This window comes from Epinephelus lanceolatus, chromosome 9 (assembly GCF_041903045.1).
Source record: "Epinephelus lanceolatus isolate andai-2023 chromosome 9, ASM4190304v1, whole genome shotgun sequence".
In the NCBI taxonomy this organism is placed as follows: domain Eukaryota; kingdom Metazoa; phylum Chordata; class Actinopteri; order Perciformes; family Serranidae; genus Epinephelus; species Epinephelus lanceolatus.
This window is the reverse complement of record NC_135742.1, coordinates 4435646-4451931: the sequence shown is the minus strand read 5'-3', so window position 1 is coordinate 4451931 and position 16286 is coordinate 4435646. Positions and strand designations below refer to the sequence as shown.

General features: G+C 39.1%; 1 protein-coding gene across 6 annotated transcripts in view; it reads left to right on the top strand.

The window, feature by feature from the left end:
- The window catches only part of LOC117253070 (ral guanine nucleotide dissociation stimulator-like), a 94659-nt gene that overhangs the window by 62165 nt on the left and 16208 nt on the right, over positions 1-16286 (top strand). For all 6 annotated transcript variants that reach the window (XM_033620416.2, XM_078170451.1, XM_033620414.2 and 3 more), the window contains exons 2-3: positions 12615-12919; positions 14911-14985. In XM_033620416.2, the coding sequence (XP_033476307.1) occupies positions 12615-12919; positions 14911-14985 (380 nt within the window). The remainder of the gene's footprint in view (positions 1-12614; positions 12920-14910; positions 14986-16286) is intronic.

Here is a 16286-nt window from a genome sequence, read left to right as displayed (position 1 = left end):
GTGAAGGGATAAATTACATCCCTCTAAAGGTTAATGGTTTACTTTGCAAGATTTTCCTCATAACATGTATAGACTCATACAAAAGTAGTTCACCTTAATCATTACTCCTAACCTACCCTCAAGGTGTGGCAGCATTGAGACTTGACCACTTAAACCACTTGCCGAGGTGGTCTGGGACGCATTTGACCATATATCTTTTGCAGTGTAAATGCTCATGCATCCAAATGCGTCCCTGACAAGGACTATGCCATTTATACAGGAGGTGGTGGTCGTTTTGCTAACAGTGAGCTAACGCTAACTATAATAACCATATTACGATGAGTTGGACTAAGAGTTGCGTCCATCGTTTTGCCCCATGGAAGGAAACATGTTGAATTTCGCTGACAGTGATATCTCCAGCTGTAACGACACAACTGCTAAGGTGACTAGCAAGCATGCTACAGAGCAGCTAGTGCGAGTGAGGACATAATAACTGTGCACGGGGCCCTTCTTCTCTTCTAGTGTATGTGACATAGGCAGTAATGAAATCTGAGACCAAGTGATCAGCTGGGGTCGCATTAGAGACAGGTGTGAACGGTGATGTGTCTGGGTTGTCCACTTGTGTTTGGATCACCAGAGCGCATATTAACACCAGGTATAAACAGGCTTCAAGAGGAAGCTATGAAAATTGTGGACACAACGGCAAAAGAAAGCAAATACAGTGAGGCTAAAACGCCAAGCACACAAAGCTGATTCCAAAACAAGAGTGAACCTGTGGTAGGCTTTCACTAGTGAGATCGTTTACGGCTGTCCACCTGTGTTTGGATCACTGAAATGCATGTTAATACTAGTTATGAACAGGCTCTGGAAACTATGAAAATTGCAGACACAGCAGTGAGAAAAAATATATCGCTCGCTCCAAAACAAGAGTGAACCTTTGGTCGGCTTTTACTGGTGGTATCGTTTATGGCTGTCGACTTGTGTTCGGATCACAGAAACGCATGTTATTACAAGGTATAAACAGGCTCTGAAAGCTATGAAAATTGTGAACACAGTAGCGGGGGAAAAAAGCAAATATAGTGAGGCTAAAACACATGTTAATGCCAGGTCAAAACAGGCTCTAAAAGCTATGAAAATTGCGGATACAGTGATGGGAAAAAAAAGCAAATATAGTAAGGCTAAAACGCCAAGTAGACAAAGCTTGTTCCAAAACAAGAGTGAATCTGGGGTCAGCTTTTACTGGTGGTATCTTTTACAAACAGCATATGAAAGTATATTGTTTAAAGTCTGTTTTAAAGGTGAACTTGACTTTGCAGAACTTGTTTTCTATTTGTATTTTTGCATCAATACACCAAGGCAAATTCCACGTATGTGAAAATCTACTTGATTCATTCTTATTAAAGTACAGTCAAGTCGTATAATGTCTTTAAGCAGTTTCTTTTACAAAAAGGACAGTTGACATGTTTGTGTGTTAGAGGAGAAAACATCATGTTAGATAGAAACAAAACAGTAAATCCATTCATTTGTTCTCCACTGTGGCTCATGTGACTTCATTTTCCCCGTTTCCCTCTTTCTGGAAACTTATTTCCTTTCCTCTGCCTCTCTCACATCATCACTCTTTGCTGACACTTTTATTCGCCTCACATTCCTCTGGCCCACATGTACATTCATGGTCATTCATGGTCAGGATGGTGTAGGTGAACGTAGATCTGATAAGTGTTGGAGCGAGTGTGGAGGAGGCCGACTCTGCATGCCAGACATTTCTGTGGGATTTCCATTTCTGATTTTACTCCAAAACTCACACAAGATGCCCAAGAAACACAGAAGAGAATATTAATTTAGGAGTTAAGAAAGATTACTTTGCATTACTTTTCAGGCCATGAATTTGTACTTCTGACATTTAGCAGATACGCAGAGTGCTGGGGATTCACGAAGGAAGACTTTTGCAGATTAGTGACTTCTCTGCTGTCAAACAAAACACTGTGACTGTTGATTTAATCTAACTAGCATGAGCATTTGTTTTAGTGCTGTCTGCATGTAACAAAATACTCTATGTTTTGACATCAACACGCACTTTTCAGTTGTTAATGACCCAGTCATCAATGGTTAATTGTCTGTGATGTTACAGCCTCCACCCATCTGATACATCTGGATAAAACAAACATTTATATGTTTATTGTGAAAACTTTGTGTCCCAGTTCCACTCAGGAACATGTGGAGAGCTGCCAGTAAAGAAAAAAACCCTTCCCTCTGGTATAATGGCCGTGATGCAGTTTGTTTGGTTACATAGTTCATTACAATAAAGGGTAAATAGACTTCTATGAATAGTCGAGTCATCAGTGGCTTTTTGTTGTTAGTGTCTCGTGTTCACAATGTTCTGGGTCACTCAGTGTTCCCAGCCGCTCAACATTTGTGATTTTAAGGCATAAATACTACGACCAGCATCAGCTTTATGGATCAGCTTTGGGAGCTTTGACCTTAACAATCAATAGCACGTATAAAGTCCACACTGAATGTTACAGTCGAGGCTATTGATTCGGTGAAAGAGTGAAAGGCCTCCAGGAATGAGTGGTTTACTGGATCTACAACCTCAAAGCCAAAAGTCACCCAGTGCTAAATGACCCTTCATGTTTTTGTAGCAGATATTAGATGCTAATTCATATTTCAAGTGTCTGGAACATATCATGAGCTGCTAGATGAAGTTATTTCATGTTGTGTTAATCAAATTTTGGGGGCTTTGAAGTTCTTTTTAAACATGTTTTATTATGTACAAACAGGAAGGGAAATTACCCTGTTTTCCACCTGCCACTGTAGCTGCCGGTTTATTCCAAAATCCATCAGCCACTCAATATATCACCATTGTGTTTTTGGCTGGTTAGTGTAACAGCCACTTCTTAAGTGCTGTATCATAGGCAACTGGACTTGCTTGAGTTTGTTGAAGACGTTTCACCTCTTATCCAAGAGGCCTCTTCGGTTTGTGTTTCTGAACTGATGGATGAGAGGTGAAACGTCTTCAAGAAGCTCAAGCAAGTCCAGTTGCCGTCGATATAGCACTTAAAGGCGCTGTATGTAAGAATGTGGCCAAAATGGTTACTGCACTCAAATTCAAAATAGTGCCGCGAGTCGTGTCCACCCCCCCCCCCCCAGGAGTGCCGCAGCTGAGACGGAGCCAGAACGCAGCACTTCCGCAGCCGGTGGAAACACACACATTGACTAGAATCGAATCCTATCGGCTCCGCTGCGTGGCTGGAGCGCAGGCGCAACCAGCACGCATCTGGTGGAAATTGGGGGTGATTTGTTTGCCCACGGGCGGCTGCCATGGCAGGGCCGCGTCGCCGCATCCTTGACCTTCGGTTTTCCAGTGGACCGTTCAAGCAAGTCCGGCTTCTCTGCTGCCGGGATACAGCGGAGGAAGAGCCGGCTGCTAATGCTATGTACCGGGACACTGCTAATGCTGCTTGCCGTGCTGCTAACGTTTGTTTCTCAAAAACATCAGTCGGGTCGATGACCCACCTGCACATGGGCTACAATGTATGATCGAAAGTGAATAACAGTTCAAAGTATTCAAAATGTCCATCCCCGTCTAGCTATGATGCTAGTTAGCCAACTTTGGCTAAAGCTTACCTGTCGAGGAGAAGAGTAGCCACTTTGACATCTGATTTCAAATTCTTCTCCGCTTTCAACCGTCTCCACCGTTCAAAAGCATCTCCTATATAGAGCCTCGCTTTGCCTCGAGTTTTGTCTTGGTGTTTTTGGGAATCATAACGAGGTCATTTGGGTTTAGTCGCACTGTCAGCCATTGAAGCTCAGTCGTAACTGTAACTGATGCTGAGACTCTATTGTACTGACTGCGTGACTGGTAGACGGTGGTGGGTGGCGCAACAGGCCAAAACACAAATTCAAAACATAAACATGATTTGCAGACCATATTTTTTTTTTTTAAATGGGAATATTCAGGCTGTACTATTGTTGTCGGTGAGATCAGTATGTTATATGAACATTATTCCTTAGTCTCTGTGACATATTAGGAGGATTTTACGACTATCTGCTTTAGATTTCTTACATATAGCTCCTTTAAGGCTACCATGACCTGGATGACTAAGATTCTTCTGGTGCTAATTTCCATCCCTGTATACCACCGCAAAATAGAAAATGAGTACAAAGTCAAAACTATTGATTCTAACTATTGGAAATGGTCTCACATTTTTGCATTGGCGATACACCCGTACCAGCTGTGCTTTCTCGCTCTCTTATTGTGTATGTTTTTACTACAGTCATTTTGCTGTTCTCTGCTACTTGTTAAAGCCTGATTATTTTATCTTTTCATAAGAAGTTTATCCCCTTAGTGTCAAATTTTCTCTGTGGTATTAAGAATAGTATGGAATATCAATATTTTTTAAGTTATTGTATCAAAGGTAGAAATTCCAGTATCGTGACAACACAGGTGCAAAGTATATTTACGTTCCTTTCGACCCATTCACCCATAACTCCATCTTCCCCCAAATTAAGAGTTTTCCAAGAATTCAGACTTCTTCAGCGCAGTGACAAATATGGGGCTAACGTAAAGAAGAAGGTAAAGATAAAGAAAGGGGGATGAGAGAGCGAAAAGTTCATCACAGAGGCGTCTAAAAAGGAGATCATGGGTTGCCACAGGGAGCACAGTTTAGCTGAGGATGTTCTCAATCCAAATAGATTTTCTTTAAGGTTAAGGAGTGATAAGAGATCCCACATGTTGGAATTACATAAAGGTGGGGTTGGTGGTTTCCAATGAAGCAGCCTCCTCCTGCAAGCAATCAACAGCATTTGGCTTAGGGTTTCAGTGGTATACCATGGTAATGGGATAAATAAAAATCTCCCCTTCATTTTATTTATTTTCAAAATAAAGACTTTTTACAAATACTTCCATAAAATAAAATGGTTTCGATTACAATAAGGTGTTTGTTCAAACTAGAATAACCCTTCTGTTCCTTTAAGGGTCATTGTAACTGATAATAATAATAATCATAATAATAATATTGAGTATACGGTGTACAGTAAAACTATTCTAGTTTCTTAGACGATTACCAAACTCTTATTGTTTCAGTCCAATAATAGGATACATCAGTTCATTGGACGATGGCACAGTATTTGCAGATATCACAAAGTCTTCCACGATATGATTTTGATTCAAGTCAAAGGCCTGTGATCGATCTGTAAAAGTCCTCATCAGTTTCTTTGTAGCTGCTTATTGTTGTCTGCCTGGTGCCGCTAGCACTGGTTGAATGTTTAGAAAGTGGTAGGAGGTGTAATTGGATGGAAATGGTGACACAGACGTGCCAGGGGAATCTCAAAATAAAGGCACATCTTAAAGATGACAATATGAATCAATGTTTTCACTTTGCATCAGTGACAATGGATCGTTAAGGAGTGAATCAATACATCTATCATCCTGTATTTTTCACCATCACTTGTATTTATTTTTTGCCAAAATATCCTACTTGTTGAACCAGCAGTTCTGAGAAGGCTGCTTATTTTAGGAACCCACTTCCTGTGTGTTTGTAACCAGGATGGTGCCGATGTGGTCGACTAAGCGCTGAGTCAGGCTGAAGGAATGTGAGACGAGCTTGAATTTAAAAAAAAGACATTTCAGAGGGAATTCCCACTGATTTACAGAGTGTCTTATCAACTTTGTTTGACGGTAAATTTAGTTGCAGTGGGATCCAGATCAAGATGGTTGAGGTTGCTCAGCTTTCCGTGTCTAACACTTGTTGCCTGCTGAAAGATTGTAACCCTGACTGCTTTGCAAAAACCCTCCCCACATCTTTTCCTTGCCTTAGAGAGGTTTCATCTTATTCACTTTAGAGATTGAATGCAAATCAAGAGGTTGGTTCAGACAAACATTTGGAAAGACTCTGTGAGAGAAGAGTCCTTCATCGCCAGCTGCAAGTGTAAATTGCATTCTTTGAATTTAAGACAGACCTGTCAACGTTGTTTAAAGCTCTCTTGTAATTTAAGTGGTTTCTTGTTAGATGTGAGATTCCTGCCTGCTGACCTTAAGAGATGAATGTTTGGTCTTTGCTCGATGTTTCTTCTTGTTTCCACTTTACAACTTGAGATATTTTAAGTGCTCAGAAGCCTCGGCTAATCTTAGCTTTTATTTGTTGCATTCTCTCTATTTAGACGTGACACTGAACCCTCTGTTTAAAGTATTGATTGCTCGGTGTTGCGTTGAAGTTGTAAGGAGAGTTTGGTTATCATGGCAACAAGGATGAATAGGAGCATTATGGTGGGAATCGACTCGGCGGATGGAGCGAGGCGCTGCCCTTGAGCGCTGCATTTCTCAGGGTTTGAAGTGATAGCGGTGCGGCCTCTGTGGTTGGAGCTGATAAGCACCTCTCCCGCTGTCAAGACCCTGGGCTGCAGCTGCGCCGCGGTCATTATACTCGGCAGGATTTACAGCAGTCCAGGGGTTTGTCTCCTCTCTCCCCGTTTATCTGTCACACACTCCCTCCCTCTGAAACACAGGATCTGTGCTGGGGTTACTGAGGTTCAGGTTCTGTGTGTAAACTCGAGGCTTCATTGTTCTTATCACAGTGGAAAAGTTTGCTTTTACTTTTTGGTATTTGTTGAACCAGGAGTCAAATGACTCACCAGTATCTTGTTGAGCGGACAGAGGTTTGATATCCCAGTTTCTGTGCCCTGTTCTTGTGTTTAATAAAACATATTGTTGCTTTTCAGTCACATAGATCAGCGCCAGCATTCCTCTGCTCATAATCCCATTTGTTTTTAGTTTTGTAGTTTTGTAATTTGCTGATCTTACTCTCTTATCATTAATCTCCTTACTGTCTCAGTTATGTCATGTGCTGCCACCTCAGTTTAAATGTTCTTGTTGTTGCCTGAATAAAGTTGTGTTGTCACGATACTAGAATTTCTAACCTTGACACAATACCCTAAAAAATATCGATAGCACTGTCGATAACACTGAGGAACATTTCAGTTGAGGGCATACAAGATAAAAGTGTTATTAAAGGTTAATCTAACAAGGCTCAAACCTGACATGGACAACTTTTCTTTTCATGGTTAGTAGCAGAAAACAGCAGAATGACGGTAGTAAACATAAACAACGAGAAAACACAGCTGGTACCAGTCTGTTGATAGAAAAATAGAAAATTAAAACTTTCAAATAGGCTGCAACTAACAGCTATTCTCATCATCAAGTTAATACACCAGTTGTATTCTAGCGTCATGGATTAATTGTTAGGTTTGTAAATGTTGGAAAATTTGTGAAAAATGTCCATTATACTTAACGTAAAATGGTCCAAAACGAGCAAATTCTCACATCTAAGATGGTCATTTTGGGCTTTTTGGCTTCCTCATTATTTTTTGCCTATAAACAGTTGATCAATCTTAACAGCTTTTAATTGAATTAAGCTTCAAACACACTTACAGCAAGGTGCAGATCAGTGTGAGTTTATTTTACAGACAGTTCACCCCAAATTTTTTACTCTGTAGTGCTGTTTATCAGTCTCGATAGTTTGGGAGTGAGTTGCAGAGTGTTGGAGATATCAGCCGTAGAGGTGTCTGCCTTCTCTCCACTATAAGAGGACTAGATGGCACTCAGCTTGTTGTGCTCAAAGTGCTAAAAAAATAAGTTTTAAAAAAACTCAACAGCAGTGTCTCTTTGCAGAAACAATGACCCAGTTACTCAAGATATTTTTTAAGATACATTTTTGATTTTTGAGTGAACTGTCACTTTAAAATCTATTAGGATCAAACATGCAACACAACTTTTCTCCAGTACATCATGTTTTATACTGCAAACATTGTCATCCATCTTACCTTCATGACGGAGGTTTTTGAGGTTTTGTCAATCAGCCACGTGACTAATAAATCACAGTAATTTAAAAACAACATTCCAGTCATCTTTCAAGAGATTTTTCTGAACATAGTGTTATTCCTGTTTTTAGTAAAACATAAATGTCCATAAGTACAATAAATGCAGCTTTACAACCAACGTTTTTTACAAAATGCAGTATTTTATTTTTGCCTTTTGGTGGATAAACTGGTTGAATCTTAATTACTCAGTACAAAATTCCAAATTCTTTTCTTGTAAACTCATTTTTAAAACACGGTATAATGCTCTTACATCTCTTTCATCTCTCAGCAGTATGGACAGTGGTGGAGGAATTCCCTGGAAACCACACTTGAGTAGAAGTACATATTTCTCATCAGAAAATGACTTTGGTTGAAGTTAATGTCACCTATTAGAATATTACTTGAGTAAAAGTCTTAAGGTATCCGATATTTACTGTATTTGAGTTTTAAAAGTAATTTGTGATATTAAATGTACAAGTAAATGCAGGTAATAAAAAAGCAAGCTGTCAGAAGTTTGAGGATTATTTATTATTTATATATTTATTTCCCCTAAAAATGAACACCATGTTTAAAATGGAGGAAATGGAAGGTCGTTTTCACACCGTAAAAGATTTAAAGAACAAAATCCAGTTTGTCCTTCTCTCCCATTCCTTCATTCGTCCATCCATCCCTTCCTTCCCTATTTTATAGTAAGTTACTAAGATGCTTAGGGGAGTTATATCGCAGTAAAAGTTTACAGTTTATTTAGAAAATATGGACCAATACTGTTTATTAAAACTCAAATATAGCACAGATACTCCCAAAAAATATTCAAGTACTCTAAGTACTGAGTATGGAAACCAAAAGCCAAAAACAACCTCAGAGAGCACCCGGAGAAAAGCAAGTTAGTGGAAAACAAGCATGACAGAGAGATAAACTTGTTCAAACATGCATTTTTCCACTAATTGGTATTTTGTTGTTCGTAACATTTGATTTCATTTTGTTGACTCTGTCCTGTAACTTGTATTCCTGCCCTTATTATTAGTTTATTTTCCAGTAGTTTTCCAGTTTAATATATCATAAAATCACTGTGCCATTCTCTGAGTCATTACTCGTAGATTAAAATATTTTCAACGTCTTCATCATGTCCAAAACAGTGAAAGCTAAAACAAGACCAGTAGCAGTGCTGGAAGATACTCTATCACTTTTTCCAGATTCACAGCCATCCTCACTTTGAGCTTGTCTCCATGGCAACACAGACACAACACAGGCACTTGGCGTTGACTGAGATGTTACCAAACAGATCCCTGACCAAAAGAAAAGTAGGCAGTGGAGCCCACAGGGAGTCACACTGAGCCTCTGAAATGGACTCTGATGACTCATGCTCCCAGGATGCACTACAAGGGGCCGTGACAGATGACTGTGGCACGCCAGATTACACACCAGTCCTCCACCGGGGCCTCAGCTCTAATGATTCACACTGCTCCACCTCTGCTGTTCAGGGTTAGATGTGTCGGCCTCGGAGCTCAAACAGTCGAGGTTTATCTTGCAGCGGTGATACAAACTGTAGATTGGAAGCAGATGCTGTCGTGTGATAAGCTCTGCTCTCTGTGTCACACACATGCTTAATAAACTACTTCAAAGTTGTGCTGCTGAGGTGTATGAAAGGATTTTGTAGTGCTGAGTGATCGCAGGCGTCTTTAGTATTATTAGAGTGTTAACTTTGTGGTTTTAGCTGTTAGTATCAGGTTTCATGGTGTTTATATAGCAGAGGAGCTCCATCTGTTTGAAACAAGAGAAGGAGTTACTAGTAGGATTATTTTCTAATGATCACAATTTTATCTTAAATGCTACACAAAGTTTTTAGACTAATTTTTAGGGGACATCACGGCAGTTATGTGCGCACACTTGTGGCAGAAAAACAGCGGACACCAGAGAGAAGCAGTTGAGATAGCTGTAATAAATATGTCTGTTTGTGCCGTTGTATGTCAGGACAGGATTTATATAAAAGATAATATTCATTTTTATAGAAAACCGTCACCGAAGATGCCATTTGAAGTTAAACAAAGACCTTCGTGGTTGCTAGAATTTGATTTAAAACAAAAAATCTGCAGCTGCAACCAGCCCAAACTCTAATGAAAAGACGACAAGTTAAGTTAGGGACTGTTGGTTATTTGTGAGAGGGGAGGGGTGGTGGAAAACACAGGAGGCATGTCAAATATTTTTTAAGCACTGGAGACAGACTTGTGTCTTTTATTTTGTCTTAGTGGAAGGACCAACTTTAAATGGTTGTATTTTGTATTTATTTTTAATACCGTCTGAACCCCAAAATCTGCCGGCGGGTTTGAAAGCATGTTTTCTTTAAAAATCGCCCAAATTACAGCTTTTAACGTAGCGAAAAATGGTAAAAACAGAAGCATAAAATAAACCTAAATAAATTTGCACGAACCTGATTCTGTGAAACATTAAATTCTGCGTTCCCACATGCATGACACACGTGGTTATTGACAAATCTGGTAAATAATGGTGGAGGGAGGGTCATGCATTTTCTCCCAGTCATTCAGGGAAAAAAAAAAGACTGTTAGCTTTGGGGAGCATCGAGATAAAATACTAATAATAATAAAAATAAAAACAGTCATACCCCACTAGGGCTGCAGCTAACGATTATTTTCATTGTTGACTAATCTGTCGATTATTTCTTCGATTAGTCGACTAATCATGAAAATGAAATGTTGAAAAATGTAGTCTGTCTCTCCCAAAACCCAAAATTATGTCATCTAATGTCTTGTTTCGTACTCAACCCACTCACGTTTTAGTTCACCGTCATGGTGAACTAAAACCGTATGACCGTAAGAAGCTGCAACAAAAGTATTTTGGGGTACTTTTATAGTATTTTTCTATAAAAAATGACTCAAACCGATTAGTCGAATACTAAAATAGTCACAGATTATTTTAATAATCGCTTAGTCATCGATTAGTTGACTAATCATTGCAGCCCTATACCCCACCCACCTTCCTCCTTCGATAAATACAAAACAGGCCTTTACAAGAATTTACATGAAGTTGGTTTTATTTTATATTTCACATAATACACAAATTTGTCCAAAAAAATAAGAGATTAACAATTCCCAGCTTTTTGTTGGAAAAACAGCACTGCATGGTACAGGCAAAGGTCTTTAAGATCAATACCACAGTGTCCATGACTTTGACCTGGTCCCAGTCGATGCTGTGACTGGTTTCGGTCTCGTGTTCACAGACTGCTGATGTTTGTTTTCAGTGTTCTCTCAGTCTTTTGTACAGAGTTTTTTATATATTTTTTAAGTTTCTGTTTCAAAACACAGACATTGTTCAATACTTTCTGTACCTTTTCATGTCCTCACGTGAATACTGAGACCAAAGAGATGACAAATGTTGGTGCATATTTACATATTTTGCTTGGTTTATAAAATGTCATAAAGCTGTGGAAAAACTCGAGACAGTTGTGAAATTAAATGGTAAATGGACCTTCACTTGTGTAGCACCTTTCTAGTCCTGTCTAAGTGCTTTAACACTACATGTCACATTCACCCACGGGTGGCCGAGGCTATTATACAAGGTGCCACTGGAAGCAGTTTGGAGTTCAGTATCTTGCCCAAGGCTACGTCCACATGTGGGCTGGAGAAGCCAGGGATCGACCACTGGTCTTCTGTTTAGCGGAGGACCACTTTCAGTTCATGAATTGGGTATATCAGTTCCCTAAAGCCCAAAGTTTCATCTTTAAACAACTTGTTTTGTCTGAGCAGCTGTCAGAAACCGAAACACATTCAGTTGACTTTCACATGAGACCATTCTCACAACTGAGAGACCAGAACTGTGAAAATATTTGGCATCTTTGCTTAAAAAATAACTAGAAAGATAAATTGTTTATCAAAAAAAAAGCAGATCAATTCAGTGGTGAATTCAGTTCAGTTTCGTTGATAAAGCCCTTGACATCAGAGGCTTTACAGCATACAACATCCCTCTGTCCTTTGGATCCATCGAAGTGATTGATTTATTTTCTGTTAATCAATTAATCGCCTACTTGTTGCAGCTCCACTTCAGAGCTTTGTCTTGTAAAGTAGAGGCTCAAGAACGATCTGGTTTCACTCCTAATCTGTCAGAAGTCACTCAGATTATTTTTCTTCAAAGTGAAGTTTAGTTTTGTAACTCGCCGATTAGTTTCTGTTGTGTAACGTCCAGCGGAGCTAATGCAGGTTACACGCATGACATGTTGTTGACAGCCGTGATGATGACTAAAGCTGTCAACATCTTCTCAGTGTTCCTTAGTGGCTTGTTGCATTTTTGTTTTTCACATCCAGGAGCAAACAACAACAACAAAATGCAGCGATGGTGACATGCAAACAGCCTACAGAGCTCGCATTCATGCAACAAGCGGCTTGTGTTAATTCCCTGTTTGGGTATCTAAAGGCTGCAGCTTGTATTGTAGTGCCAGTTATCCAGTAAGCTCTGTTTAGTAACAAGCTATTGTTTGTTTGTGCACGGCCACGCACATGATTCACAGAGTATGAGTCACAGGGAGAGACCTAAAAGAAGAGCGCCGGTCACACAGATGGTCATAATTAAAGGGTTTCATCCCAAAATGAGATGTCGGGCATTTTTAACTCGACGTTCCGCATGGTAACGATGGCATCTTTCCTCCGTCTTTAACTCCCTCTAATCTGCTCAGAGCAGATATTTGAAGAGCTTGTTCCAACATGAAAAATCCACCACTGCTTGTAGCTCAGGATATCAGCAGCTTATTCCTTGTGTCCTCTGTCTCGTAGAGCTCGACGCAGGAGATCGGCGAGGAGGCCGAGGAGGATGCCATCTTCACCATCACGCTGAGGAAGGTGCAGCTTCACCAGTCGGCCAGTAAGGGGCAGCGATGGCTGGGCGTGGAGACGGACTCGGCCCTGAGCCTCTACGAGACCTGCAAGGTGCGCACCATCAAGGCCGGCACGCTGGAGAGGCTGGTGGAGTACATGGTGTCGGCGTTCAGGGGCAAAGACTCCACCTACGTCACCATCTTCCTCTGCACCTACCGCTCCTTCGCCACCACCAAGCAGGTGCTGGATCTCCTGCTCAACAGGTAACGTGTCTGTGCACGCCGTGGGTGGTAAATGTTTGGGGTCACAAGATGATTTTATTTTTTTCAGATTTTTCTTAAATTTAACCTCTTTGGTCTCTGAAATTCATTTTGTAGAAACAATGTGAGAAAGAAAAATCACTCTAGTTCATGTTGTTCTAAGGCCTTTTAACAGGATGTTGGCGTCCTTAAAAAGTCTTACATTCAATTTTTATAAATTTTTGTACAAAAAGCCATTAAATAGTCTTAAATTTGATTCAAAAGAGGGCTGATGTGCTTCTTCCTTTAATTTAGTCCTCATTTGAAATGTTACAAAAGATGCGTTTTGCCCATGGCTTCATCAGGTTCATCAGAGTGTGGGTGAAACGTGTTGTTTGTAATATTTCAAATGAAGATTAAATTAGTGTTATCTGCTAATTTCCTATCAGTCTGATGTTTCCTGCCATCACCTGCACCAAGTTATAAAGACTGACAGCGCTGTGCACGAGGCATGTGCTTCTGAACGAGTCTTAGATTTTAATTTGTGACATCTAAATCACCACAAACATTTTAACTTTTGTCATTTATCCATCTTTTAATTTTCTCTTTTCAAGAGTCGAGCTCTTCTGTGTGAAAGTCCACATTTCTGATGTTGCAAATCTTTAAACCTACTGCTGAACCTTATATTGTCTTTACTTTATATCTGCACTGATCTGTTGGCAAAAATGTGGATTCACCTAACTCACTCTTATAACCATATTCCTACATTAAAACTACATATATATACTACTTATCTTTATACTTATCTGCAATGCTTGAATAAGAAAAAGACTGGTTGTTGAAAAAGATCAGCCTTAAATGTGGTTAAAAAATTATGTTGAAGTGTTGCATTTAAGTTTCTTGATACCTGTAGACACTCTGTTTAATTATAAAAGGTCACAAGCCAAATAATTTTGGGAACAACTGCTGAAAATGAGCATAAAATGCTTAATAAAATTGCAAAGTTTGCATCATCCTCAACAATGAATAAGCAGTTCATAAACATTGTTCCCTTTTTGGTACGTCTTTTGCCTGTGTATTTTTTCTGTCTTTTTAAAATTCGGGAGCTGCTACTAAAAAAAGATAACAGAAGAAAAGATGAGATGTTTTGTCCTCAGAAAAATCAGCAGCTAGGGTTGCAATGGTATAAGATTATCACGGTGCGATAACTGTCTCAGAAAATATTGTGGTTTCACTATAACTATTTAATGACATAATAAGGTTTTATGATGAAACCTGATTGGTCGCTGATGCACAGCGTCATCTATCATTAAACTGACTCACTTGTGTTTCTCTTTTTTGTAATTTTATTCAATTTAGGTCAGTTTAACATCATTTTCCACAAATACAATCACACTTTAAAGCCGTCTGTGAAAGACGATCTATTTTTGAGCGTGAGAGATAAATTTAATTGCATATCTTAAACAATCTTAATGCACTAATATATGTTTATTTTTTTACTTTAGTGTCCTTGTCTTTTGATTTTATTCCATACATCAGCTTTGCTTTAATCTTTATTTTTAACACGACTGTTATTAAACACGTTGAATGGAAATTTGATGTGGTCATTAAAGTTAAAACACACATAGTGACACCAGCTGGTGGATTTTAGCTGTTGTTTGTACAGCTGATAATGAGGGGGATCTCCAGCTATGATTTATTGTTGGCTGATGAATCTGTTACAGTCGGTTGAAGTTTGTAAATGACGTCTAAGTACAAACGTGTGCCAGATGTGAGACGTGTAACATTTACTTTCTTTTCTTAAAAGTTGAATCAAAGCAGAAAATCATGAACACAGTAATATCTCTACTTTTAGATGGTGTGTGTTTTTACACACTGCTCACACAGGTTGCTCTTTATTTTAAGTTTAGTGCACGCTGTGTTAAAATGAAACTAATTCTTTCCATCAGAATTTGAACGTTGCTTTTATAATTAAAACCCTGCGGAGCAACGCTGATGTTGTGTTTCTGTTTTAGGTATGCCAAGCTCCCAAACGTCCCTGCAGCCACAGCACACAGAGTCTCCCAGGACGACTGCACAGAGCTGAGAAAGTGAGTGTGCTGCGACCTTCAGTGTGGAGCTGCCAACATTAATCACTGAATACATTCCCACTCCTCCCTGACTTAAAGGGATATCAGCAGAGTTTAAAGCTTCAGCAGATTAATTTTCTCTGTGAGACACCTGTCAGACCGCTGCTGCCGGAGATGATAAAACACAGTTAGTGAACTGATAAAGATATAATAAATCACAGAAAGATGCAGGTCTACAAAAGTGACAGTGGTTAAAGAAGTACTCTGATCTTTTACTCAAGTAAAAGTAGCAATACTTCAGTGTAGAAATACTCTATTATAAGTTAAAATTTGAGTCATAGTACAACAGTATTAGCATCTGAAGTAGTAGCAGGTACTTGTTATGCAGAATGGCCCATGTCAGAATGATATTGGATCATAATTATTGATGCATTAATGTGTTCATCACTTTCATGTTGCAGCTGGTAAAGAGCTTATTTTAGCTCGTTAGCATCACTAGGGTTACCATTATTCATAAGAATTAAGGGAGCAGTATGTATGTGAATATTTTCTCTAAAGGACTAATTCAACATTTTGGGAAATATAATTAACTTAAGTAAAATTTTCCCTTTAAGCTAAGCTTGGTTTACCACATCCTGACTCCAGCTTTATACTTAAAGGTCCAGTGTGTTGGATTTAGGGGGAGATATTGGCAGAGATGGAGTATAACATAATAAGTATGTTTTCTGTAGTGTATAATCACCTGAAAATAAGAATTGTTGGGTTTTTGTTACCTTAGAAAGAGACGTTTATATCTACATAGAGAGCAGGTCCTCATCTACAGAGATTGTCATGTATATATATATATATATATATATATATATATATAGAATACTTTATTGTCATTCACATACACATAGACACAGTGCACACTGAACGAAATTTTGTTGCATTGACTCTTCAAATAGCAAAAATATCAACATGATCAGTCGATCAGTAAAAGTGCTTTATGTGCATGTTGCGCTGCCATGTTTCTACAGTAGCCTAGAATGGACAAACCAAACACTGACTCCAGATAGGGACACTTGTGTTATCGTATTTTTGCATTTTCACGTTTTCGTGTCGGCCATTTATTTAGTAATTTATTTATTTTTCTCTTTTTCTGAGTAATTTTTTCTGTTTTTTTGTGGTAATTTTTATCTGTTTTTCGGGGTATTTTTTTCTCTGGGGTTTTTTTTTTTTTTTTTTTTTTTGGTAATTTATTTCCTGTTTCTCGTGGTAATTTTTTTCCTGAACGAGGAGACGAGATACTTGAAAATCTTGCGAGAAGCTCCTGCTAGCTA